General features: G+C 33.4%; 1 protein-coding gene across 4 annotated transcripts; it reads right to left on the reverse strand.

Moving 5' to 3' along the window:
• Positions 1 to 1157: 1157 nt before the first annotated feature.
• Positions 1158 to 22993, reverse strand: SHH2 (DNA-BINDING TRANSCRIPTION FACTOR 2). 4 transcript variants are annotated; one of them, XM_068624488.1, is made up of 10 exons: positions 22709 to 22970; positions 21467 to 21552; positions 21309 to 21354; positions 21066 to 21231; positions 16876 to 16951; positions 14295 to 14346; positions 10115 to 10258; positions 9869 to 9988; positions 3996 to 4133; positions 1158 to 1798 (listed from the first exon to the last, which is right to left on the reverse strand). In XM_068624488.1, exons 1-9 carry the CDS (start codon positions 22967 to 22969, stop codon positions 4026 to 4028), a joined length of 1059 nt encoding a protein of 352 aa, XP_068480589.1. In that variant the 5' UTR covers position 22970; the 3' UTR covers positions 1158 to 1798; positions 3996 to 4025. The 4 variants fall into 4 exon arrangements, with proteins under 4 accessions (XP_068480589.1, XP_068480580.1, XP_068480571.1 ...); XM_068624479.1 differs by having other exon boundaries at positions 3980 to 4133; XM_068624470.1 differs by lacking the exon at positions 3996 to 4133 and having other exon boundaries at positions 22709 to 22993.
• Between the last annotated feature and the right edge of the window lie 4103 nt (positions 22994 to 27096).

Genomic DNA, 27096 nt, shown 5'->3' on the forward strand with positions numbered 1-27096 from the left:
TTCATATACATGATTAGTTTCTAGATTATGTAATCCAGAAGTCTTTTTTAACTTTCGGATTACATAATCTGAAAGTTTTTTTTCAAATGTATGTCTGGATTACATAATTCGGAAGCTATTATATGAAAGTGACACATGAAGAACAAAAAAGTATTTTCACGTTTTGTATAGGGTGGCAAAAGAACCTATGGAGGTGCAGGAAGAAACAATCTAGAAAATGAAGGGTTAGTTTAACATGCAACCCTATTTTTTAATTTTGTGTTTAACAAAAAATTGTAAGAATTTACAAAATAGTTTGTAGTGAAAAAAATTGTTATAGGTGTTCACTATAAATATAAAGAAATTTTGAAATATTTGACCTGACTTAATGATGATATTCTCTAAAATACCTTTTATTTAATTACAGTTTTATTTTCAATTACCCTCTTTCACTTTTATACCAAGTTCTGACAAAAAAAATCTTTTAACGTGTGTACTTATTTTAATGAAAGATAGTACAATTAAATATTGTAATTACATTTTTTAATTCATGAGTTAATTTTTTCTTATATTTAGAAGGGAAGAAATGAGAAGTGGAAAAATCTTGAATTTTATCTTTGGATGGAAAGAAGCTAACTTTTGGAGTTATAAATTGATTTAAATAGAAAACAAGAATTTATAAATTTGAAGTAAATAAAATTGTTGAAGAGATTAAGAGCGTATTTTCTTACTGTTTTTAAAAAAGCAAAAATTAACCCAAAATATATTTTATAAATGTCTATCATCTGGATTCTAAAAAAAAAAACCTAGAAGAAAAATAGAAAAGAGAAACAGAATGAAAAACAATAAATTTCTTTCATTTTTTTTCCACTTCGAAATTAATTTTAAAAACTTAACATAAATTTGATGAGAGATTGATGAGTAATGTGGAATTATTTTAGAAGACAAATTTTAAAATAAAAACAAAACAAGTGAAAAGGAAAATAAGTTTGCTTACATATAAAACAGAAAAGTGTTATTTGACAATTGTACAGTCAAAGACACTACTTTACAACTTATAAAAAAAATCCATCAACACATATTTACCCACATTTCAGTAAAGATTATTTTTCCTTCTACTTTTAAAAATTATAATCTGGAACAATTCAATGTTGGTTACATATAACTAAAAACACGCATTTAAGAACCAAAATAGCATGCAAACTGGTAGTGTGATCAAAATTAGTAATAATGACATATATTCTTTCTCTTCATGCAAGAAAAGAGAATGCCCTCCTATATGCTCAACAAATGTATAACGTCATTTTTTTCTTTGAATTTCTATGGTTCGAATACAACAGCAAGAGAAAGTTACTTGTGAGCATTGTTTGCTGAAGATAAACTACCCAGATGGTTAAAAGTTCTAAGAAACTAAATAGTGTACTCAAGTCTCATCTTGTCTGAAAAAATGAAACAGCTATTTTCATTCAACCATGTCCTGAGTCTGACTAGTGACTTGAGGAACATTGCTTGTAGTAATGATACTAGTGAATGGGGTATTCCCTGGGGTGGTGGTAGAGTTTCCTGCTGGAACATCAGTATTTGTTTCAGCTTTCTTTTGATCTACATCCATATCCATACCTTGTGGAGTTTGAGGAACATTTGTTTGCATAACAGGAATCTCCATATGAATGCTTGCTGCAATCAGCTGCTTTGGTACTGATGGATCCATCCCAATTTTCTGCTGATCCACAGGTGCTGCCTCATTCACAGCATGAAGTTGCTGTAACCGGTAATCAGTTTCGGGCCTGCGGCAAATCTTCCTAAGCGGCACGATTTCCTGGCAAGAACACGAGATGGAGGTGAATCAACAAAATGCATCAAACGAGTAGTGACCTTCAACAGAACATTTATCAATTATACAAGTCAAAACAAACTTTTAAAGCTTTGTAAAATGCATGATTCTGCTGTTTTCAAATCACACCATTGTGAAGCAATAGGACTGAACAAGCAGTCACTATAGGTCACTCCCTCACATTATTAACTATGTTTGGATCCACAGCCAATGTTTTGCTGGAAATAAAATGTTTCAAGTATTCCCTGCCCCGTGCCCTCTAATAGGTTTGATAACATGCTCCCTACGTCTCTTGGGTGGTAGTTCCTGGTGTTTTCTGAACATCACACTAAAACGTTCCAGAACCCTTTAACTTTTGCTCCTAACTGCGTATTGGAAGCCAACTACCCTTTTTCCGATAAAATCTTGGGTAGACTTGAATAATGAAAGTGAATAAAGAAATATATAACAGTAAGTAATCATGCTAATTACATTTTTAATTTCTCTGTTAGTAACAATTGCATTCTCTTAAAAGGAAATAAAGTCTAATGGAGTGAATGTGAAGATACCAAGGATATTTTTTTCTAATTATTATGGAGATATTAAGATATTTTTATTCTAATAATTTCCTATTTACAACATTCTTTCTCAAGTTGGTCAATGAATATCCATCATTCCTAACTTACCTACAAAATGTATGCTAACTGGAGTCATGTAGGGATATGATATGGGTTGTAACCACTAACCTCTGTCCTCAATATTATCTTTGATGAAGTGTTTGCCAATATACTAGATTATGAACCATGTTCATTGTTTGACTTGTTGTCAAAGTAAATTTGCATAGCAATGTCAACCTTTATTTGAAAGTCATCTATTATGATCTCCATCCAAAGTTCTTTACACTCTAAGCAAGGGTTCAAAATTCATATTTTTGAACTTAAACGAGATACTTGCTTCTCCATGTCACTAGGCTTTCTCCCAAAAAACATACTGTATCCAAAGATTTTTTTTTTTTATCAATAACAAAACCTGCATAGTCTACATCAGTATAAATATCCAAAACCATTCTCTTGGAGATTGCTGAAAACCATGTAAGGCCTTCTTTAGAAGTCATACCTTATTCCTTTCATTAAGTTTCAAATCCTCGAGCAAGAACATAGTCAATTCCATTAGTGTAGCTCGTTTGTCTCCTAGTTTGTCAACAGTCCCCCGTGTTGAGTTTCTTTCTAATGCATTTATATCCTCTCTCACGGATTGGGTTCAATGTTCACTTTGCATGGCTTCTTAAACTAAGATAGGAATGTTTGTGACATCAATGACTTCTAGATATTGTGTTTTTATTGGAAACAAGTTGATCTCTTAAAAAAACAATAAAAAGAATGTAGTGTCAAGATCTAGTGCAAAAACAGAATATAGATCATGACTTCTACATCTTGTGAACTTATTGGCTCAAACAGAACTTAGATTTTGGGAAGTTACACAAATGGTTTTGAGATAACCAAATTACTCTTCATATTGCCTCAAACCTAATATTATACAAGAAGACCACATATATCGAGATAGACTGTCATAGTTTGTTAATTTCAATTATTAGTTAGCATATATTTTCAATAAACAATTGTAGGCCCTAAAATTGATTATATATGTAACTAGCTTGGTGCATATGATTTATATGTTCTAGCTTGATGTGGGTGTGTTGGAGATCTCACATCAAATAGAGATAAGAACATTTCTTAATATATAAGTAGATGCAAACTTCACTTTATGAGCCGGTTTGGTAATGTTGAATTAAGCTTAAAGTCCACTTCTTAAGATGGTATCAGAGTAATTTAGAGTCTATCCTAGCGAGAGCTTGTTGGACTTATCAGACCACACATAATATATAGTCTCACGCACAAGTTGGTAGGTCTCAACGTGAGGGGTGTGTTGGAGATCCCAAATCGACTACAGATAAAGACATTTCATAGTATATGAGTGGGTACAAACTTCCAGTTTTGTAAGGTTCAGTTAGGCCTAAAGTCCACTTCTTAAGATGTTGTTTTAGATATATTTTGTTTACGCATTTGGGCCCATCCCTATGTAATACTCTTGTATGTATGTACTCCTCAGCTATGCTAATAAAATAGAAAAACAAAAGGATTATATCACACAAATATATCCCATTTCTCTCTACATCGTCATTATTACCTTCAAGGCTCCTCACCTGAGTCACAAAACTCTTCTTGCTCCAAAGTCAAAGTGGGTTGCTTTTATATTTTCTGCCAAAGAATTTGTCTTCTTTCTTACTATCAATTCGTTCAATCCCATTTGTGGTGGCTCCATTAATTAGATCTTGGGCATCCTACAATGACAGATATGGTAATGACATAAATGAGTAGCAGAATAGTGAGTGATTAGCCCTTTCGACTCTTCAACAACACATGTTGGTGCAATGATGTTGCTCCTTTACAGCTAGTCCCTTCCCTTGCTTTACATCTGCTATTGCTACTGAGTGAGTATTCTATTGGACTCTTGATTTTTAAAAATGGGTACATCAAAAAGGGAGTCTTGATATTAATTAAAACTATTGTGAAAATCTTCCAACAAGTAGGGTGGCCTGGCAAGAATGAAGAATCATCTTGCTAGAGCAAACAAAGATGTTATTCCTTGTTGTGGTGTTCCAAATGAAGTGAAGGAAATATTTGTGAAGTCGCTAAAATGTAAAGAAAAAAGGAAAGAGGATAACAACTTTGATTGTGCAAAAGTTACAACACTAGTGAAATAAAAAACTGATCTCCAATAAAGGACAATCAATGCATCTTACAAAAATAAAGATGTAATACAAAAAGTTTGCAACTGCATTTATGGTAATGCATTGCGATTTAATCTGTAAGGAGTCCTCTTTTTATCCAAATTGGAGAGTACAGAAAAGGTTTAAAGTCTACTTCTTATCATGAGTGTTAATATAGGTCATCTTAGATAGACTTTATTGAAAAGTCGCTATATGCTTTGTGTTGTACCTAGCTTCTAGATATGACCTTTCTTATTATTTTGTCTCTCCTCTCAGTCATTGTATTTGAACTACTAATTTCATTATAAATATAAGAAACCCAAGAGAAGGGAATCAAACTCTCTAATTTATTCTCTATTCTTTTGTATTGTCTCCATTTGTTTGGCAATGAAAATGTTGTCCACCACCACAATTTCATCAGGCAATGAAAATAAGGCAAGGTTCGGTGCACCTCGAGGAGCACAATCCAACCCTAGTGGTTTCGTGTCCCAACTCAATCTGACACACCACCACGCGCCGCCTTGTTCTCAAATGACCTAGGCGCGTGTGTCTCACACACCACCTTCCCATGGTCGGACAACCACCATTCAACTCGTCAGAGTTGCCTTAACACATTTTCTCTTTTGGTTCTTTGCTCCAGTATTGTTTTGTGCGACCTTAAGGGTTCCTTACGGTATCTCTCTCCATTGTCTTTGGGGCTTCATCCTTTCTTTCATACTCTTTATCCACAACTGTTTATTTATTTACAGTTGGCCCTTGTTGTATGTAGAAGTGTTGTTTTTAATTGCTAGTACTCATCGTATTTTGAGAGAGATTAAAGTTGTTGGTTGCTAGTAGCTATGAGTTTGCTATTGAATGTTGGTGTTGGATATTTGATTGTTATCAGTGTGTTGGATTATTGATTTGGGTGTTAATTTAGACCCTTTGTTAGGTTGTTGTAATTCTAATTATTGATGAATTCCTTTTTCAATGGGCTTTTGTTACCCAAAGTGGATGCAAACCTCCACAATGCTCCTCCTTTTGTAGGAGAATTGGCCACACTAAAAAAATTTGCTTTGCCTTACATAGTTTTCTTAACAAGAAACAAACATCTTTCAATCTAACAAGGTTGAACCACAACTTACTAATGAAGAATATTAGGAATATCTCAAGTTAAAATCTAGCATTCAAACTCAATCTTCCACCCATTCAATTTTGCCACAAGCTTGCATTTCTCAAAACAGTGTCAAAGGTCATGGATAATTGATTAACATGCTTCCTTGTTTTCTTCTATTTCTCATCATAAAATTCCTCTGTTATTACTTTGGCAGATGGATCTGTAGTTACTTCCGAGGGAGTTGGTCAAATCTCCCTTTCTCCTTCTATTTCTCATCATAAATTTTCTCATGCTATTCCTTTAGTCGATGGATCCAATGTTACTTCGAGGGAGTTGTTAAATCTCCCTTTCTCCCTCTTTGAACCTAAAACATGTGTTTCTTGTCCCTAATTCTCCTTTAAACCTAATTTCCTTAAGTCAATTAACAGAATCTTTAAATTGTTCCATAACCTTTAATGCCAATTCTTGTTATAGAAGACCATGGTATAGGTCGACTAATTGGTGAAAGAGATGAATCTGAAGGACTCCACTATCTTGGTACTAGACCAATGCCTTCTTTGGACAATAAAGCTCCATAGTCCATTGTGTTTCCAAATGAACCTTTTTTTCTGTTTCTACTGGAGTCTTTGATTGTGTTTTGCACATATGTCTACCAGTTTGGACAAACTTTTAGCTCGCACTATAAAAAATGTATCAATGTTATTAGGATATTACAAAGTCTTCAAAAACGGCATCAATGTTATTCCCGTAGCATTAAAAAACATTAGATGTCTACAAGTCTCACCTTTCTTTAAGAAACTTTTCTTCTCTTCCTACACACAAGATGTTAACTTTGTCAACCAGGTCTTGCCTTGTCTTTAGTTGAGCCCTTTGTGCAACCAATTCCAAACATTGTTCCAACTTCTCCCAAAAATCCAATGTCCTCTCATCAGCCCGATTCACCTAGGCTATCACCCTATCTTTAAATGACTAGTCCAATACTACATGATGCACCCTCTTCATCACGTCCTTCACCATTATCATTCCATTCTACGACTCTTGATGATGAGGATTCTAGTTGGCCTATTGTCATTCCCAAATATACTCGCTCTACACGCAATTTGCATCCTATTTACAATTTTCTAAGCTATTGTCGTTTGTCTCCTTCCTGTTGTTATTTTTTCTCTTCCTATCTGCTATTACCATTCCTAAAAATGTGAAAGGGGCGTTTGATCAACCTGGATGGTGACAAGCCATGATTGTTGTAATGCAAGCCCTTAAACATAATGGTACTTGGAAGTTAGTTCCTCTTCCACCCAGAAAGAAGACAATTGGTTGTTGTTGGGTCTATTTCATTAAGGTTGGACCTAATGGTGAAGTTGATTGCTACAAAGCTCGATTGGTAGCAAAAAAGATATATTTAGATCTATGGGCTTGACTACAGTGATCCAAGATGACTATTGTTATACTTTTCCTTGCCATGGCAGCCATTCATCATTGGCCTCTTCATCAATTAGATATTAAGAATGTTTTTCTAGATGGAAATCTCGAAGAGGTCTACACATGGAGCAACCTCTTGAGTTTGTTGCTCAGGGGGATTCTAGTTTGATTTATAAAATGTGTCTCTCTCCCTATGGTCTCAAGAAATCTCCATGTGTGTGGTTGGTAAAGTTCAGCCACATTGTTTAAACCTTTGGGCTGAAACACAGTGTGGTTTTATATCATCATACCTCCCTAGAAATTGTATACTAAATAGTGTATATTGATGATATAATGTTGCTAGAATATCTCAATTAAAGGAACACCTATGCAATCATTTTCAAACCAAGAATCTTAGAAGTCTTAAATATTTTTTGGGCATTGGAGTAGCCCAGTCAAAAGGTATTGTAATTTCTCAAAGGAAATATGCTATAGACATCCTAAAAGAAACATGTATGATTGATTGTAAACTAGTGGATTGTCCTACGGCTCCAAATCAGAAATTAACGACAAATTAGGGAGAAGTTTTCTTTGATACCGAAAGAAATACAAAACTGGTTGGAAAACTTATTTATCTTACCATTATTAGACCAAATTAATCTTTTGTGATTGTTGTAGGTCATTTCATCCAAAATCCTTGTATTGATCAGTGCCAAGACCAATATCAATGGAAAATCAATAGTAGGAGATGAGGAAGAAGTTGAAGACATTGAAGAAGGGGAAGAACTTTTAATAGAAGATGATGATGACTTGAGTGAAGTAGATCTTGGAGAGGAAGAGAAAGAAATATGAATGATTAGGATAGAAATTCTTTTTTGTTTGAGGTTGTTTAGTAGGTATACGCAACAACCATAGTCTGCAATAATCATGCAGTAGCAGCAGCAACAAACACTGTATTTGGAGGTTTTGTTGCTGAAATTGTGTAGTAAATACACATAGATACAACCACTCTTTTTGATTGAGGTTGTTTTGTAAATACATTTTTTGTTTATATATTTAAGTATATATTACATTTTTCAATGATTATGAATCTTACAATTCACGATACAAAAGAATTCACAATTCAAAATATAAGCTCTCTGATACATAATTTGTATCTTATTCAACTACCATGTTTAGCGTTTGGAGAATAAAATCGGCAACCTTTCTAAAGATGAGAATATCTAAGATACATTTGATGCCTCCAGCTAAAAGTTTAACAAGTCATGAGATATATTTGGAAAAAAAACAAGTACAACCAAAAGCCCAAGGAGAAACAAGATATAGGTTCATTTGGCAAATTATAGAAATGAGGGATTTTATTCATGAGAAAGCTGGTAGTGAGAATAACATCCCAACAATAATAAACAAATATTAGTATTTGGCAATAAAGTGTGTGCAGTTTCAACTAAGTCTGTCTCATTCTTTTCACAATTTTGTTTTGTTGAGGTGAATGGAGACATATGGATTGACATAGAATGCCTTTTCTAAAGATAATACAAAGATAAATATTTTTAATCATTTTTCCAAACTGATTTTTTATTTCATTGAAGAAAGACATAAAAATGGACAAAAGTTCATGTCATTCATCAATAAATGTAACAAAATATCTAAACCCAAACGATATGATGTGGCTCGGACCCCAAATATCTGAGGGAATGATGAAAAAAAGCTAAGTTACATATTGTTTTAGTTTGCTTAGGAAAAGAAGACCTAACATGTTTCCCTAATTAACATGATTCACACTAACACCCGCATTTCTGTGAGACCAGGAACCATTTTCTTTATTTCTAACAGATTTGGACGAACCAAACAATCATGAAGAAGTTTTAGAGACAAAGACGCAAACTTGAGATAATGAGAAGAAAAGTCTGAGTTGCATAGTTGGCACTCAGTTTTATATGACACACACACACACACACATATATATATGTATAAGAAAAGGAGCAATGGGTTCACCTAGAGAAAGAAAGTAGCCATCCTTTGCCTATAGATGGCAACAGACTACAATTAAGAATAATGGAGTGAAAACATATAAACCAAACCTCATATAAGTAAAGAGTGAAAAATGTAGGCCTTGTTTGGGGTGGTTGCCACGTTTTTGGTTTTCAAATTTCATTTTCAAAATCATTTTACATTTTTTCCAAAAAACATAAGAAAAAACGTTTATTGAGATTTAAGTTTTGAGAAGAGTCTATGTTTACCCTAGCCTTCTCTATGTCTCTATTCAATAACTTTTCTTGCTCCCTTATGGTTGCCTAATAGGTCCTCTATGTAAAAATTTGCCTTTCTCTCTCTCCATTTATTTATTATTACTATCATCATCATTATTAGTTACTTTTACTTAAGAAGAACTTAACATATATAAGATCTCAGAAAGTATTGTTATCAATAATTCTTATAAAATTACATAAAGTTGCAACCATTTTTTAAACTGAAAACACAAACATAAATTGAAAATAAAAGCTAAAAATTGAAGACTGGTTTTAATTTCTAAAAATTTGAAAATTTATAACTAAACACCCCAAACGGACCCTTCACGAATAAATTTATGTAAACCCAAAAGAAATGTTAGAGAATCAATTCATAAAAATAAATCCCAAGTAACCAAATCTCATTGATTTATATGGCTGAATGATATCAAAAGTAAAAATTATAGGAACCAAAACTGAAAACTATAGGGACTGAAATCTAATGCAAACCAAAAGAAAACAAGTGATAGAATTATACCATAAAAAGTATGCCACAACAGAATCTTTAAGAAAATTAATACCTCTGATTGATCATGATCATAGCGGACCAAAAATCTACAACGACAGCCTCTTACATCATGCCTCCGTCTTTGAGCATCAAGTACATGGGCATCAAAATATAGGGCTTGCTCCTTACCTTCCTGTAATGTCAAATGTAGAGAAAAAAAAAACTAAATAGATTATCCACAAAGTAAAATATTAGAGAAAAACAGAAAAAAAAAAACTAAGAGTAAGTTTTTATGACACCTGACTACAGCTATTCCTACCTGAAAACAAAGTATGAGATCACCCGGGATTACTACAACACATTCTGATGATTCACACGGCAAAGAGCGCGGTCTGACATGCCTTCGAATGTTAATCCACTCATCTTCCTCAGGCCCAAAACCAGCAAATCGTACCAGCACTTCCTGAAACATGGAGAAATATATTATCATTAACATGGTATTAGAGTTCCTGATGTAAGGTAGCTTTGCTTCTGCAAACAAAAATTTTCAGTAAATTTGCTAGGCTCTTGAAGCTGTAGACTGTTCTGGAGATTATCAGTTTTTCCACAGCTGTCAGAACTCCAATAACTTTCTAGCAACTTTCTGATTAAAAAGGGGAGTTGTGCATCCTCCTCAGAATAATCAATATGGATATGTGCAGGGCATAGAACCTAGTTATAGGATGAATGGGAAAAGGAAACATCACCCACTTGAATGGTGCTAAACCAAAGGAGGGAGACCCAAATTTTACAGCATGGGATGAGGAAGATTAATTGATTGTTGCTAGGATTCGAAATTTCTATGAATACAGAAATTTGTGATACCATCATGTTTCTCAGGTTAACAAAATACATTTGGGATGCAATTGAGCAAACTTATTCTGAGGCTAAAACTGCTGCTCAAGTGTATACTGTAAAGGTAAAAATAGTAGCTCAAAACAGGGTCTATGATGCTACTGTTATGAAGGAATTTATTGAACAAGAAAGTGCCTATGATTTTATTGTAGAATTAAATCCTGAATTTGATCAAATCAGAATCCAAGTCCTTTGTAAAATTAATGTCCCAAGCTTTGACGAAGTTGTTGCCATTATAGGAGGGAAGTAATAAAAAAATTTATGTAAAATACTTCTCATGTGCCACTGCTTCTGAGTGCTAGATCATCGAAAGTCTGATAGACAATATAGAGAAAGTGTTGTGTTTATAAAACTTTCACTATATGAAGTTATCTCTCAGCAAGGAGCATTTATTTTGCATATCCTCTCTTTTAAGAGTTATCCTTGTATCTTAAACAATTCTTTTGTTGTAGTAGAAGTGACACTTAAAGAATACTTGAAAAAGCCAGAATTGGTTTAGTGAAGAATACTTTTATTCTTTATCTTAAAGAAGAGACAAAGGACATAGTCAGGAGTGACTTTGTTTACTTATTGTAAACCAGAAGTGACATTGAGAATATTAGCGATCATTATCTTATTAGTGTAACCCTTCATGGTTTGCAAAGGAGCATTAGACCTAGCTCAGTGTTTGGATGAACCAATATAAAAATTAAAGTATTTCTGTGCGTCGTATATTACACTTGCACTAGCTTAGGCTATCTTTCACAACTTGTTTACAAAAATCTTTTTAGAAACCTTCCTCAACTAGCAAACAATCACCCCCAAAATGTCTAGTGTCAACCATCTTGCAAAAATCTTCAAAAGCATTTTAAGCTTTATTCAACTTCCTTTCTAGAGCTAACCAATTTCTTTTCAGTATCTACCTCATTATATACGTGGACAAGCACTCTTGATAGAGTGACAAGAAGGGGTATAGACCAACTAAAACAATATCTTGCCAAACAATTCCAGGCAAAAGATTTTGAACACTTGAGATATTTCCTTGGTATAAAAGTTGCACAGTTTTGGTCATATTTAAAAAAATGCTTTGGACATTTTAGATGAAACAAGTATGTGTAATGCTAAGCTTGTAGACACGCCAATGGATTCAATATCAAACTTGTAACTCACCAAGTTGATTTGTATTATGACGAGATAGATAGTTGCTAAGCTAAATTACCTCACTGCGACTTTTCGTTACATTGTCTTTTTAAGTTTCTCTGATACCAACTTGAGACAGAAAATATGATAAAAAAAAGCTTAAGAGATTGATTATCTCTTAGCTGTTCCTTGTAATTTATTGAAGAAAATTACATCAGGAATACCAAGAGGTACAATCCAGAATACCAAGAGGTACAAGAAAAGGCTATCTAGGTAATTAATGCTAATAAGCAAAACAGCCTTTTAGGGAAGACTACTAAACACCTATCTAAACAAGTTATATAACCAAGATAAATTATTCTAACAAACTCATAGGAACATCAGGTAGAGGAATTTTATACAGAAGAAATGGGAATACAATACTTAAACTTACGCTGACTATGCAAGGTCAATATCTAATAGGAGATTCACTTCCGGATATTGTACATATCTTGAAGGAAACCTGGTAACTTGACGAAGTAGAGAGAAAAATGTTATAGCTCAATTGCGTGCTGAATCTGAATTTCGAGCTAAGGAACAAGGTATATTTGAATTGCTTTGGTTGAAAATTATGTTACAAGATTTGAAAAATAATTGGGATGAACATGAACCTGTGAAAGTCTATTATGATAATAAATCAGCAATCAATATAGCCTATAATAGTGTTCAGCACGACTGAACAAAACACATAGAAGTGGATAGACATTTTATCAAGGAAAAGTTGAACAGTAGTTTGATGTGTACTCCATATGTACCATCATAAGGTCAAAGTGCAAATATTATTGCTAAAGGATTGAGCAGTTCAGTTTTTAAGAGATTAATATGCAAGTTGGGAATGAACAACATCTATTTCCCAGTGATAGAGAAGGGCCTAACATTACAGGGAGGCCCAAGAGACAACAGAAACAGCCTACATGGATGAAGGATTACATAATGTAATAGGGGTAGTGCAGTTAGTGAAAGTAACCCAATCTCTGTTAACCTAAAACATCACATATATAAGTGATATATTTTGGAAATAAAGGCAGAGAGAATTTTTACCCTAGTACTCGTTATTTGCAATAGCTATTGTAGTTCACCCCTCTTCTATCACCCAGCTTGAGGGGGAGTATTGGAAATAGGAGGAACTGACTGTATGTTATTTTTCTAAATATTTAACTAGGTCCAATGTATCTTAGTAAGTTTTGTTGTAATAGTTTAATTGTGCTCTTGAAAAATAGCTAAAACTATTTATTGCCTATTTAAATGGATCAATTCGCTCCGCGGAAACTTAAGCATATCCAGAAATTCATTATGTCTCTCTTCCCAAATACTTTTTTTCTTTAAACACATGATATATAAAACAAAAGCCTCAACAAAATAAGTTGAATTGAACAACAAAACCACTGTTTAAATTTCCCTAGAAAATGAGAGGGCTGCTAAACTTGAGATAGTTACCGCACCATGGATGAGTGACCTGGAAAATAAGAAACAAAGACAACACAGCAGGTAGAGAACTTTTCATATACCTCAAAATCCAAATTGTTGCATCTTAGCATCCATCAATAATCCAAATTACAAGCCACCTCATTGACTGTTTAGGAATTGACACACTAACACTCAAAAGAGGAAATATCTCACCTGGTCATCTTGAGGTAGAGCGGAACTCCACTATTCAATAGTCTCAATAAAGCCCCCCCTGATCAACTAGAAGCTTAAGAATCAGATTCGTAGGAGAGTGAACGGTCTACAAGATATATAATAGATAAAATGAAGGCTGACGAGGCAGACCAAACAGCAGGAACAGGTTCCTTTAAAATACGCATGTAGAATTGCACAGAGCTGTACATTCAAAGAGGTGCAGCAGCAAATCTTACGAAAGATAGAGGGTCTTTTAGATATAGATAAGGTAATGCCAAAGTTCAGTTATTGGAGACTTTGCCAGAATTGTTCGTGACCGTGGGAACTTTAGTGGATTTGTTCAAAGTAATGACCAAAGTGATTCATAACTAGAGAGGGGGCTCTGCATACCAACTTGAACTCCCAAGAATCTTTTTGTGATTACTTGAGAGAATTCTTCTCAGCTCTTCTGAATTTATCATGAAGTATGAGAATTCAAATTTGATGACAAATCTAATCAATCCCCAATAAAACATTGCCCCTAAATTGTAGGGAATAGAAATAAAGGGCATTTACATAAAATCTAACACTAATAATCGTATTAAAAACTATTAATACTAATGCAAGCACAAGCCCACTAACAATAAGGACTAATAACATCAAATATGTTCTAGCAATTTCATCAGGGATCAACCACTTAGCATGGCTATGCAGGAATTCAAAGTAGCAAAATCAAAAGATTCCCAATAAAATATTGTTGTGAGAAAAGGGCAACTGAAAACCATATCAAAAAGCTTAATTACTTTCTTCACACAAAAAAAACAGAAAGAATCTTAGCTTTAAATTACCGGATCATTGGTCTCCAAATATCTGTGTGATAGAAAGGTAGAAACATCATACCTAACAATAAGAAACAAGAAGACCATAAGTCAGGCCCATAAATGAAAAAACCTTTAACTATGCTGAGAAATAAAGAATTATTTTATTAATAACAATCACACAATTGCATTCTCATAACCTCTATTTATAACAATCAAATTCTATAAAAATAAGGAAATAAAAATATGCTGAAATGATTAGGAAGAGTTGAACAATATTTTCTCCTAATGAATATGGATATATTGAAGATATTTTTATCCTAATAATTTGTTATTTACAACACTCCTGCTCCAATTGATAATTGGATATCAATCAGTCCCAACTTGTCTACAACATCCTGAAATCTTCCTTACAGAAGTCCATCAATGAAAATGTCCACTATCTGAAATCTTGTAGGGACATGGGTTATAACCACAATACCTATGTCTAGACTATCTTTGATGAAGTGTGTCAATTTCAATATAATGTTGTCCTATCATGTACTGGATTATGAACAAAGTTCATGACTGACTTGTTATCATGACACAATTGTATAGGGATATCTACCTATTTTAAGGTCATCAAGTATGATTTTCATCTAACGTCCTTCACACACCTTGTGCAAGAGCTAGAAATTCAGATTTGCATAGGGATACCTACCTTTATTTTAAGGTTTTGATGGAGTGTGTCAATTTCAATATAATTTTGTCTTATCATGTTGTACTGGATTATGAACAAAGTTCATGACTGACTTGTTATCATGGCACAATTGTATAGGGATATGTACCAATTTCAAGGTCATCGAGTATGATTGTCAAAGTCCTTCTTCACACACCTTGTGCAAGGGCTAGAAATTTAGTTTTTGCATAGGGATATGTACCTTTATTTTAAGGTCATCTAGTATGATTTCAACCAAACTCCTATACACATACTTTGATCAAGGGCTCCAAAGTAAGCTTTTGCACTAGAACGAGATACATTATCCCATCTTTTGCTTCTTTAGGTTACAAGAGTTTCTCCAAAAAAATATTGTAACTAGAGCTACATTTAATGGCAATAGAACTAGCATAGTTGAATCACTATATATTTTCAGGGTAAGGGTGTCTTTTATCCTAAACAGTAACCCTTTTCATGGAATTGGCTTCAAGTAATAAATAATTTTATCAACTAGTTGCATGTATCTTTCTTATATATAAATTGGCTCACCACACTAACTACATAAGCAATGTCTAGCCTTGTGTGTAATAGAAAGTTTTCATACCAATCTCTAATATTGGGTCTTATCAATAATTGGACGCTTTCACTACCGGTTCTATGAGTTTGTTCAATAAGAATTCCTAAGGTTCTACCTCTCAACTTACCACTTTTCTTTGAGGAGATCAAGTGCATATTTTCATTGGGAAATGAAAATCCTTTTTTGGAATATGCAACCTTTATTCCAAGGAAACATTTGAGTTTTCTCAAGTCTTTCATTTCAAATTGGACGGTTAATTTTTTTGGTAGAGTCAATTTCTCTATTTCATCTTCGCATACAATAATCATATCATTCACATAGACCAGCAATATAGTAAGACTAAATATAAGGGAGTGCTTTATATGAATAAAGTGCAATCTCTTGGAATTTGCTTGTGTCCTAACTAAACCATTATTATTGTAAATCTCTCAAACCATGTTCTTGGAATTTGCTTAAGACCATTTAAGGCCATCTTTAGGAGGCATACCTTTCAAATCCTAGAGGAATCTCCATGTACACTTCTTCTCCTAAAGCTCTGTGAAGAAAGACATTCATCACATCTAGTTGGTGTAAGTCCCAACCAAGATGTGTTGCAAAAGAAAGAACAACTCAAATTGTCTTTGCCACTAGAGCAAATATCTCCTTGTAGTTAATTTTATAAGTTCGAATGTATCCCTTTATCACCAACCAAGCTCTATATTGGTCTATTGTCCCATATGCCCTATATTTCACTATAAACATCCATCTCCACCTTATAGCCCTTTTGTCTCATCGCTTGTCAACAATCTCCCATGTTGAGTTTTTTCACTAATACATTCATTTCCTCTCTCATCGCTCAAGTCCAATATTCACTTTTAGAAGATTACAATGATCCTGCCTGTGATTGCAACAATGAGTGGATTCCATAAGTGTGAGGCACGTTGAAACTCCATTAGCACTCAATTGTCAGCATTGTGATCATCAGTGTGGTGCACACCTTTTTGGCGTACCATTGCCATCAACGGCAGTGGTAGTAGGGTGCAGTGGTTCTAGTTGTTTACATGGCAACAGAAACAACAATCCCAAGATTGGGAACTCTGATACCACCTTGAACTACATAGGAAAATAAAGAATTATTTTATTGATAATAATTCCACTAATTACATTCTCATTACCTCTATCTCTAACAATCAAACTCCCTAAACTAAAGAAATAAAAATACGTTGAATTGAGTAAGAAGATTTTATAAAGATAATAAGGATAATTTTTTTATCCTAATAATGCTATTTCAAAACAAAAAGTAATTAAGAAAAATAAAATATAAAGATTCTTAAGATTACTAAAGAGGAAATATTGACCATGCTCCATCCCTTCCAGATTTAGCTTCGAATTCCATAACAGGATTATCTGGAGTTGCTTTTACTGCTGGCAAAACTGAGTAGAACAAAAATGAAGGCAATGTAAGTAAACAAAATAACTCATAAAAGCATACAACAAAAACACCATAGTCTAAAATGTATAACATTAAAATTCCATAACTATATTTACTTAATAATTAATACATGTTAAGCCTTAGAGAAATAGAGAATGAAAACTTTGATTTTTGAAAAAAAGGAAAAATCAACTTTACAAAGTAGATAACTCACCCAAATATATATGTATAAAAGTGGACAAACAAACTAATAAAGTGGCTGATGAAACAATTGCAAAACTACAACTATCATACTAAAAGAATCTTGCAAAACACACATAGTGTTCGAAGTAAAACACTACTATAACAGACATAAATAAATAAGATGGAGGAAAAACAGTGTATTCAACCTATATTGTTGTGCTTTTTATTTATCATATATACAACTTACAAAATTAAGGCAAGGCACTTACCTTACACCACAACACCCCTAAGAAAGATTATAAGAGGGAGGGTTACCCTTCAAAATCTACAAATAGGTATGATAGGTCACGGGAAAAGGATAGAGAAAAAGGAAAGGGATAAATATAAAAATAGAGAGCCCTCTAAAGAAACTAAATAGAGCTAGAGATGCCCAGTACTTCAAATCTTGGTAGAGGACACTATGTTGCTAATTGTTCCAATAGAAGATCAATATTTTTAAAAGACCAAAAGTTTATTATCCAGGACGAGACTCATTCTTCACCCAGTGAAGCAATTCTACATTTTGAGGAGGAAGTCCTTCCTCATGAAAGAGACTTATTGGTGAGAAGGCTTCTTGAAAGCCAATCTTCTGAGTTAAAACAATCACAAAGAGAGACTCTATTCCACACAAGATGCAAATGTTTTGAAAATATTTGTTCTTCATTGTGAATAATGGCTTTTGTTGTAATTGTTGTAGTTCAAGGTTGGTGGAAAAGTTAGCCCAAACTACTCCACCCCACCTAAAACCTTATAAACTCCAATGGATCAAAAGATTATGGTGGTATAGTAGTTAACCAACAAGTATATTTATCTCCTTAGGAAAATATCAAGATGAGATTTTATATGACATACATCCTATGGAGGCAGAGCATGTCTTACTTGGTAGGCCATGGTAATATGATCATAAATCTATTCATGATGGCTTCACCAATAAAATAAGTTCCACACATCAGGGAAGAAAAGTAATTGTGTGCTTTCACACCTCAACAAGTAATAGAGGATCAAACAAAATTGAAAAAAAAAAGTTCAAAGAAGAAAAGAGAGAAAAAGAAAAGATAGAATTAGAAAAAGCTAGGAAAGGAGAGTTAATTATGAAAAGCCTCTAGTAAACTAAATGAGAAAGAATCTTTTAAGAGGAATTGAACAACCTTAAACTCTTTTTCTATTCTAGGTAATGACTCTAACTTCTCTTTTGAAAATTCTATTAAAAATCATTTTGTTTTGTTATTGCATAGCACAAAGCAATGGCAAAAACAAAGTGGAGAAAAATATCAAAATAGAAAAAACAAAATTTACAAAAAAATATGTTTTCAATACAATGTCCCTTAATTCTTCATATGATAAATTTTATATGGACAATAAAGGGCGTTGTTACTTTACCTTTGCTTTCATAAGCAATTTTCTTAGTTTTCCTGCAACAAAGAAATTTATTTTTATTTTGTTTGTTGTTCACGGTAGGTTGATATTTGATCATGGATGAATATAATACAATAAGTCAACCAACAGAGGATGTTGTCACTGAACATCATTTAGATCTAAGGACAAATCCTTCTCAAGCGGGAGGGTATGATGGAAATCATCTAGCCACAAGACTCATGGCTAAGAGAATAGAATAAGCTCAAGCCTCAAAGAAGAAGGCTCTACTACATTGGAGAGTAGAACACAAGAATGTTTCTTCTTTCTTCTTTGTCTTGTACAAATTGTATTGATATACATTTTTTCTTATAATTGTAGGATTTTGTAGAGACATAAATAGACTAGCTTTGGGCCTCGACCCTCAATTTGGGATTAGAAAGTCAGCCAACAACTCATGGAAATAAGAAACCAAAACCTTGAAGAGAGGCATGGAAGGAAGTCCCACATCAAGAAGAATAAGCAAAAAATAGGCTAAATTTGGGTGCTCCTTTCTTAGGCTCAGACATCCCAACTTTGGACTTTTAGTCTCACTTTTAGACTTTTAGTCCCACATCTTTTGTAGCTTAGGTGCAAGGGGAGCTATGCATCTATACATAGAACCTCTAGTCTCTTGTAACACTTCTCAATTAAATGAGAAGTGATTTGCTCTTAAGAAAGCATTCTTCTTGTTCTTAAGGTCATTAAAGGAGTATCTTCTCCTATTTTCTTCTTCAAGGAGCCTTCCTTGAAAGAGGATGAAACTAAGTTTCTTTTAGGAACTTAGTGAGACATAATTTCCACCATATGATCGCCACACGAAAACAATTCGCAACTGCCTTGCTATGGTGGTTGTTGACACCGATTTTCACAATGGCGCCACCATGGAAAATAATCGATAACATTGCTCAACGTACACTTAAAATCCAACACAATGGTGGGAATCATATGGTGTTGAACATTCAAAATTATAAAGGTTTGTTATTAGAGTATCAAGTTTGACTTGTAGTTCAACCAATTGTGAGTGTAACATGCCAAAAGATAGAATAGGTTTAAATCCTATTTTTCCTTTTCTCCTATAATACATTTTCAAAGGTTTAATAGTATTCAATGGTTCCTAATATCTAACAATAACCCCCCGCCCCCCCTCTGAAACAACCTTGTCTTCAAGGTTAAAATCTAGAAATTAGGCTTGCATGTTAGTTGTTTCTTCCCATGTAGGTGGTATAGGTCAAATTATATTGTGTAACTACCACACACATACATTGATTAAAATTGGTGTTTTACATCCTTCTATCATGGTGTAATCACCCAATTTGATTTGTACGTTGTTGGAACTACCATGAGTTTGCTTGTGGTTCCCATCACCTAATCTCACATAAGATGGGTTGCCTTGATAAATTTTAAAGCCTAACCTCTTAGCCAGCCAAGTTGTTTGAGATGAAATTAGGGCTAGCCCCACTATCAATTAACATCAATAGATCTTGATAGTGCTATTTACCCTTGAGTTTCATGTTTGTGGGGTGCTTAGTCCTCTTGCTAAACAAATGGAAAAGTCCAAAAAATTGCACTCAACAGTAAAGGTATCATCATCTTCTACTCTAGTACTTTTTGTTGTCAACCAAAAGAATAATAACCCACAAATTCTTCTCAAACAACGGTACAAATGATAACCCTTAGTGAAAACATCTATTTTCTACTCGTCATCAGATATATTCATTATATCAAGCTCCTAGTCCCATGATATCAGTTTGGTTATGTTCATTATATTTTCATTATCCGGCAAGCCAAACCAATTGTTAGATTTTTTGTGAGGAATGAGATAGAAAAAGTTAGTGCATCCCTTGTTCTTCTTTGATTTCGAAAACAAAAACAAGTACACAAAGGATATTCCTCCTTTCACACTAGAATCTGTCTAGTTTCTTTTGTAACTAACAAAGAAAAAAATCCCCATCTATTCTAAAACAGAAGTCCAGCTTATAAAAGGTTGGGGAACCATCTTCTGTGATAAACTAACATCCACCCATAGCCCCTAAAACAAACCATAACACAAAACAGAAATTCCTAACTAACATACCATAAGATAGAATAGGTTGAAATAAACCCTATATTTTCCCCGTCTACTATAATACATTTTTAAGGGCTTATCTATATTCAATGGTTACTAATATCTAATAAAATACTCAAAATGCTCTACACAAAGAATAGTGTGCATAACAATGACTTCATAAGGGTTGGGATAGAAAGGTCGAACAGGAAACATAAGCAACAAAAGATGTATAAATATAGCCCTTTGAGTGAACATCATATAAACTAAAAAATTAGGAAAATCAGCATACAACTTTAAATAAATTAGAGATCCAAGAAAACAACACTTATTTGGTATATGAATTTCAGAAAGAAATTAACACAACATAAATTATGCAGGAGTAACAAATAACCATGACTATGGATTCAAGTGATGTACAGAAAATTAAGCACTCTAAAGAAGCAACATTTTACCTGCTGCAACAGAAGCAGAAGGAATTGGAGCAGCTGCTGGTTGCTGAGGCACAGTCCTTACCGGGGTTGTATCATCCCGAGGCATAGGTGTAATATTTAACTTTCCAGGAGTCTTACTTGATTTTGCTCTTATTGCATACCGCTTATTTTGAAACCAATTCCAAACCTATACTGAAGTGGAAAACTAAGAAAACAAGGGTGAAAATTTCCAATTTCAAAGAAAATATAGTAGTCCTGTCATACTTGTTTCATTTGCACTGTAATCCTGCCTTTACGATCTGGTGATTCACTGAAAGAAAGCATAACTTTGGTCACTATTTGGGAGCATACGAAATATTATTCAGTTTGATGCTCATTAAAATATTCAATAATAGCACAGGCAGTCAGGCACAGAGGCACACCTGAACTTCTCTGCAAGAGCTGTAAGAATTTCACGTGCTGGCATTGCATTCTCATGTTCTTGAAGAATAACTTCCATTTCTCCTACCTATACAAAGAAACAATAGTTTTTGACAGCACTCTCCATGGGAAATCTCAGTTGATAGAATCTTGAAATTTGTGATTCAAATAGCATGATTCACTTCACCACATAATTGGACTAGTTGTGGCACTTTTTTTTCAATTGCAACAGCTCAAACTCTAATTGAACTCAAAGATTATGTCTTGGTGAGCTGAGTTCAACTTGGGTTTGGGTTGTTTCAACTAAAAAGCAAGCATGCCCTCGGTTGGTTCATATCATGCGATAAATCACAGATGACTTTCATGCACAATACATTGATGCATCAGTGAAATTCTGTACAACTCATACTAAACATACAATTGAACCATTTGCTATTCTTTTTTCTTCTCTAATTTTCTTCCACTTATTCTCACACAAAGAAACTGAAGAGTCAGATAAGCTCAACTTGTCAAATGGAAAGAACTAACGGAGCACTATTAAACACTATTTAACTCCCCTACTCTCCTTTTATTCTTTTGGAACAATGGCTTCAGAAACTTGGTAATGATTTGTGATTTTGCTTCATCAAGCTTGCAGTTTTGTCAATTTCTACTTTCTAGTTTAAAATTATAACATTGAACACGACACGTCATACATTTGAGAGGAAAAGACTTCACAAGACAACCAAATGGCATTAGACCAAAGATAAAAGTTTTGGAAGCACAAAGTCAACACTTGTGGTCTAATCCAAATCCTAAGGTAGGGAACAAAATTTATTCAAGGGTAGTGAGGTATGCACATAACATCAATTTCCCACCACTTGCACAAAAAGATGTGGATACCCTACAGGAGGCCAAAAAACCTTACGCAAGTACCATTTACCCTAATTCATTGTCAAAATGTCAGAGCCCTAACTTTATGCATGTATTTTCAGTACCCAGGCTGCTTTATCACAACCAACACAAAGGAAACATCCACCATTCAGGAACCAAATGCCACACACACATGCTTAGCAATATTGAATGACAAATCCAGTGACATAATCGAGAGCACCAAGATGAGGCAGTTGTGAAGGAGAGCTAGTTGGTTAATTTAATACAGCGCGATTAAAATTTGAGCATAAACAAACACCCAGATAACCCAATGTAGAAAATCATGAATAAAACACGAAAAACTTCTGTGAAGTTGAAAATTTGATGAATACCTCAGCCGGAGTGAAGCGAAAGGCTGGGCCTCCATTACTGGGTGGGCGACCCATGATCAAAGAAAACCCAAAAACGAAGCACACAGAAAGAAAGTTTGTGTTGGGAAGAGAAAAAAGGGTACTTGGATTTTGAGGATGTTGAAAGTTGAAACCTTTATTTGTGTTTGCGAACAGAAGGAAGAAGAGAAATAGAGGAGCAGACGCAGGTGACAGGTACGATGTTGGTGATGTATATATATAGCTGTCCCGCGAGATTCTCATCCTCACTGCATTTTATTGTATTATAATAATAATAATAACTAGCACACACTCTCTGTCTCTATATTAATTCATATTATAATATTTTATTAATAAATAATATATATATTTAACTTTTTTATTTTAATATAATTTATTTTTTTATATAAAAATAAAGTAATTAATATATTATTTATTATAGATTGTATTGAAGTTATGTCATAACAAAAATTTGATTTTATACCATCAAATATTCTAAACTTACATGTATGCATATAGAGTATGGGTAGCTTCTTTTTTTTTATGTGCAGTATTGATTATTTGACAACCACAGCATCAAATTACATCTTTCCTATATTTTAGGATTTTATAAAAATGTTCATGTCAGTAAGTAATCTAACACATAAAAGAAGTTGTATTCTGAATTACAAAGAAAAGTTGGTTGTGTAAACTCTTCCCATTAGTAGTAAGTTTCATTCCTTCCTTTTTTTTTCTTTATAACTTTAAATTTTATCATATAAATTATAAATAAGAGAATATATGTTATATATTATTATATACAATTAAAATAATATATAGTTATATATAAATGTAATTTTCTACTTTAACTCCTTTAAATTATTTTTTATTTTATTCTTACTTAATATTTTATTTTATTAATTTATTTTGGTTATTTTGACATTTTATAATTTTAGAAGTTAATAAAGAATTTTTTAATTTTAAAATTTTATTTTATTTGTTCTCAAAGACAAAAAAGTTGAGAAATTGGTATGTTAGTTTTATGTTTTAAAGTGATTTTCTTTTTTATTAAATAAAAATTTCAAGATATTCTCTAAATTCTTTTCTTATTTTATCCTTATTTCATATTTTATTTTATTTTATTAATTTATTTTGATTATTTGGACATTTTATTATTTCAGAAGTTAATAAAACAATTTTAAAATTTTATTTCATTTGTTGTCATTTAGGAGAAGGGTGGAGAGATTAGTTTATTTTTTTTTTAAAAAGTTAACTCATTTTCTATTAAATACAAAATTCAAGATATTCTCTAAATTCTTTTCCTATTTTATCCTTACTTCATATTTTATTTTATTAATTTATTTTGATTATTTCGACATTTTATAATTTTATAACTTAATAAAATAGTTTTTTAATTTTAAAATTTTATTTTAGTAGTTGTCATTTAACTGGAGAGATGAGAGATTGATATATTTTTATGTTTTAAAGTGATCTCATTTTCTATTAAATACAAAATTCAAGATTTTCTCTAAATTCTTTTCCTATTTTATTCTTACTTCATATTTTATTTTATTAATTTATCTATACCTCTATACCTATATATATTATAACTGGTTTTCATTGTATATAATTTGTTTCCTATTTTATCTTTATATCAATATTTCATTTTGGTTATTTCGTCATTTTATAATTACTTAAATTTAAAACTAAAAAAAATAGTTAATATTAAATTTGAAAGAACTGTCCCAGAGATGCACTACATTTATTATTCATAATTACTCTTCACTATTGTAGCAGTTTTAAAATTTATTTAAAAAATAGTTTTTATAATTCTCCACTACACATAAACCACTTACCCTACTTCCCACTTTCTCTCTCTTTCCTTCCCACGTACCTACTCTTCATATTATTTTTTTAACATACTTCCCACATTTTGTGAAAAACTGATATATTATAAAAAATATATAATAAAATTAATAAGAAAAAAATAGAAAATTGGAGAGAGGAATAAATTGATAGTATGTTTTTTCATGTTTTATTAATAGTTATAAATTTTCAGTTTTTATTGTGTTGTAATATGAGTTTTTAAAGACAAAAACTGATGTCATTCCTTTGAGCTCTTCTTTGCGTTTTGGTGATGAACTCGCGGAAGCTTGTGGAGGAGATGAAGCAAGGCCTTCCTAGGAAGTATGGGTGTCTTGAAGGTGCATGAGAGTAGGGAAATTGAGGGAGGTTCGACCAACCCCCTTTGGTAGGTGAAGGATTGAAGATTAAGACTTAAATCTTAGGCAAGGGAGTAAAGTATGGCTCAAGTTTGGCAGCATAACAATACTCAATTTAATTTTCAAATAAATGAGGTTGGCTTTTCCTTTTATAGGCTAAGGAGGACCTGAAATGATGACCTAAATGATGAGCAAATGCAAGCCAAATGAAATGCAAAAGAGTAGCACATGGAGGCACATGGAACACATGGCACATGTGATGAGAATCAAAAAGATGTTATCAATAGACAAAATGGACAAGGGCCAAAGCATTTAAAGTTCTTCTTATTAGTCTTTGCAAAAGATGAGGCCCAAGCCCAAAGCCCAAGCCCAAGCCCAAGAAGGCCCAAGCCGGAGAAGCCCAAGTCCAAACAATGAGGGGCAAGGCCAAGCATTAAATAAAAGAGCATCATTTGAATGACTCTTGTAGGAGGTGTGGATATTAAATAAATAGGTGTGAATGTATTAGAGAGAGTCACTTTGTCCATGTGACTTAGTAGGGGGGTGTAGGTGTAGTTTTTAGGAGGTGTCATAGTAGAAAAAAGTCACACCTCCCATGTGACTTGTTTTTGGTGGGAATTTCAAATGAGTTTTATTTGAAAATTCCCACCTATTTTTCAACACCTCTAGGCTATAAATAAATGTGCTTAGCTTGTACAATGCAGATTGGAATTATATAGTAGAGAGACTATACTCAATTTGGGAGAGAATTTGTGAGTTTTGAGTCTTCCTCTTCTTTGCCTTATCTTGTGAGCTATGGTGAGCTTCAAGTGGTGGCACTCCATCACTTATCTTGGTTCAAGGTTCCAAGTGGCGTGAATGGCTTCTTCCAATTCTCAAAATCCAGCAAGCATCTTATTCTATAAGTGTTCTTCTTCCCTTTTCTTCAATTTTCCATTCGGTAGTTTTGATTCCTAGAGTTTACTTCTTTTTCTACCGTTTATTTTGTGTTTCCAGCATTGTGTTCTTAATTCTGTTTTGGTTCAGTAGCTATCATTTAAATTCTGTCCAGTTTTAATTCTTGTTCTTCTTTCCTTTTGTTTTGATTCAATTTGACAATACATGGACTTCAATATGAGTCTTGGTTGGTGCTTAGTTTTGGTGAGTTCTTGAATTTAGAACATTGATCCAATTCTAAAGTAGAGTGCCTTTTAAATCCAGCTCAAGTTGTTCCTAAGAATGTCAAGAATCATGTGTTCTTGTAGTTACATTCACATCAACATGGGTGCACATGGCCTCCTAACTTGCACATGGACGTCCTAGATTAGTGAAGAGCTTCTAAAAACCGTAGCTAATCTAGGTTAACTCCTCCTTAATCCTAATTTGCAGAATTTAAACAAAGGTTCACAAGGTTATGCTATTTACACCACAATTAAGACTAAGCTACACTTTGTTGGGCCTTCTTGGACGTCACCCTTCTTGGATGTCAACTCTCTTAGACGCTCCTTGTGTGGCCTAGACACTTCTTGTGTCTCTTAGACGCTTCTTGTGTGGCCTAGACGCTCCTTGTGGGTGCCCTCTATGCAAGGTTGGTCCTAGACGCTCTTTTGGGTGTTGGGGCCTCTTCCATCATCCCCTCCCTCTTGAAAAGGATTTGTCCTCAAATCCAATGCTTTTTCTTCAACTAGGGGGATGAATGTGGCTGGATGGTTTCCATCATCTCCTCCTTCTTGAGAAGATCTATCCTCAAATCTACAGACTTGATCTCGAATAGCAGCCTCTTGTTTCGTCAAGGTGTGTCCTCCCGGATCAAATGTCCATCTATGGGAATCTTGAAACAAAGGAAAGGAGTTAGTGTGAGCAATTGGAGAAAACTTAATTGTATGAAGTTGCCATTTTTGTTTTTCTTTTGTTTTTGGCAACTTCTCACAATATTTCCCTTTTGATGGTTGTATGTGTCCTCTAATCCTCTTATGTTTTGTAAAATTTCCAATAGTAGTTACTTTTCCCTTAGGCATAATTCCTTTAGGAGGTGGTAACAACTTTAAAAGGGAAAGAGGACTATGTTCACATACAACTTCAAATGTAGAAATATGAGTAATCTTGTGGACTACTCCATTGTATGCATGCTCAATAGGAAAAGGATACTCATCCCAAGAATTGTGGTTGTCTCTCATGATTTCTCGAGGCATAGTAGAAAGAGCTAGGTTT

This window comes from Phaseolus vulgaris, chromosome 11 (assembly GCF_051622355.1).
Source record: "Phaseolus vulgaris cultivar YP4 chromosome 11, ASM5162235v1, whole genome shotgun sequence".
NCBI lineage: Eukaryota > Viridiplantae > Streptophyta > Magnoliopsida > Fabales > Fabaceae > Phaseolus > Phaseolus vulgaris.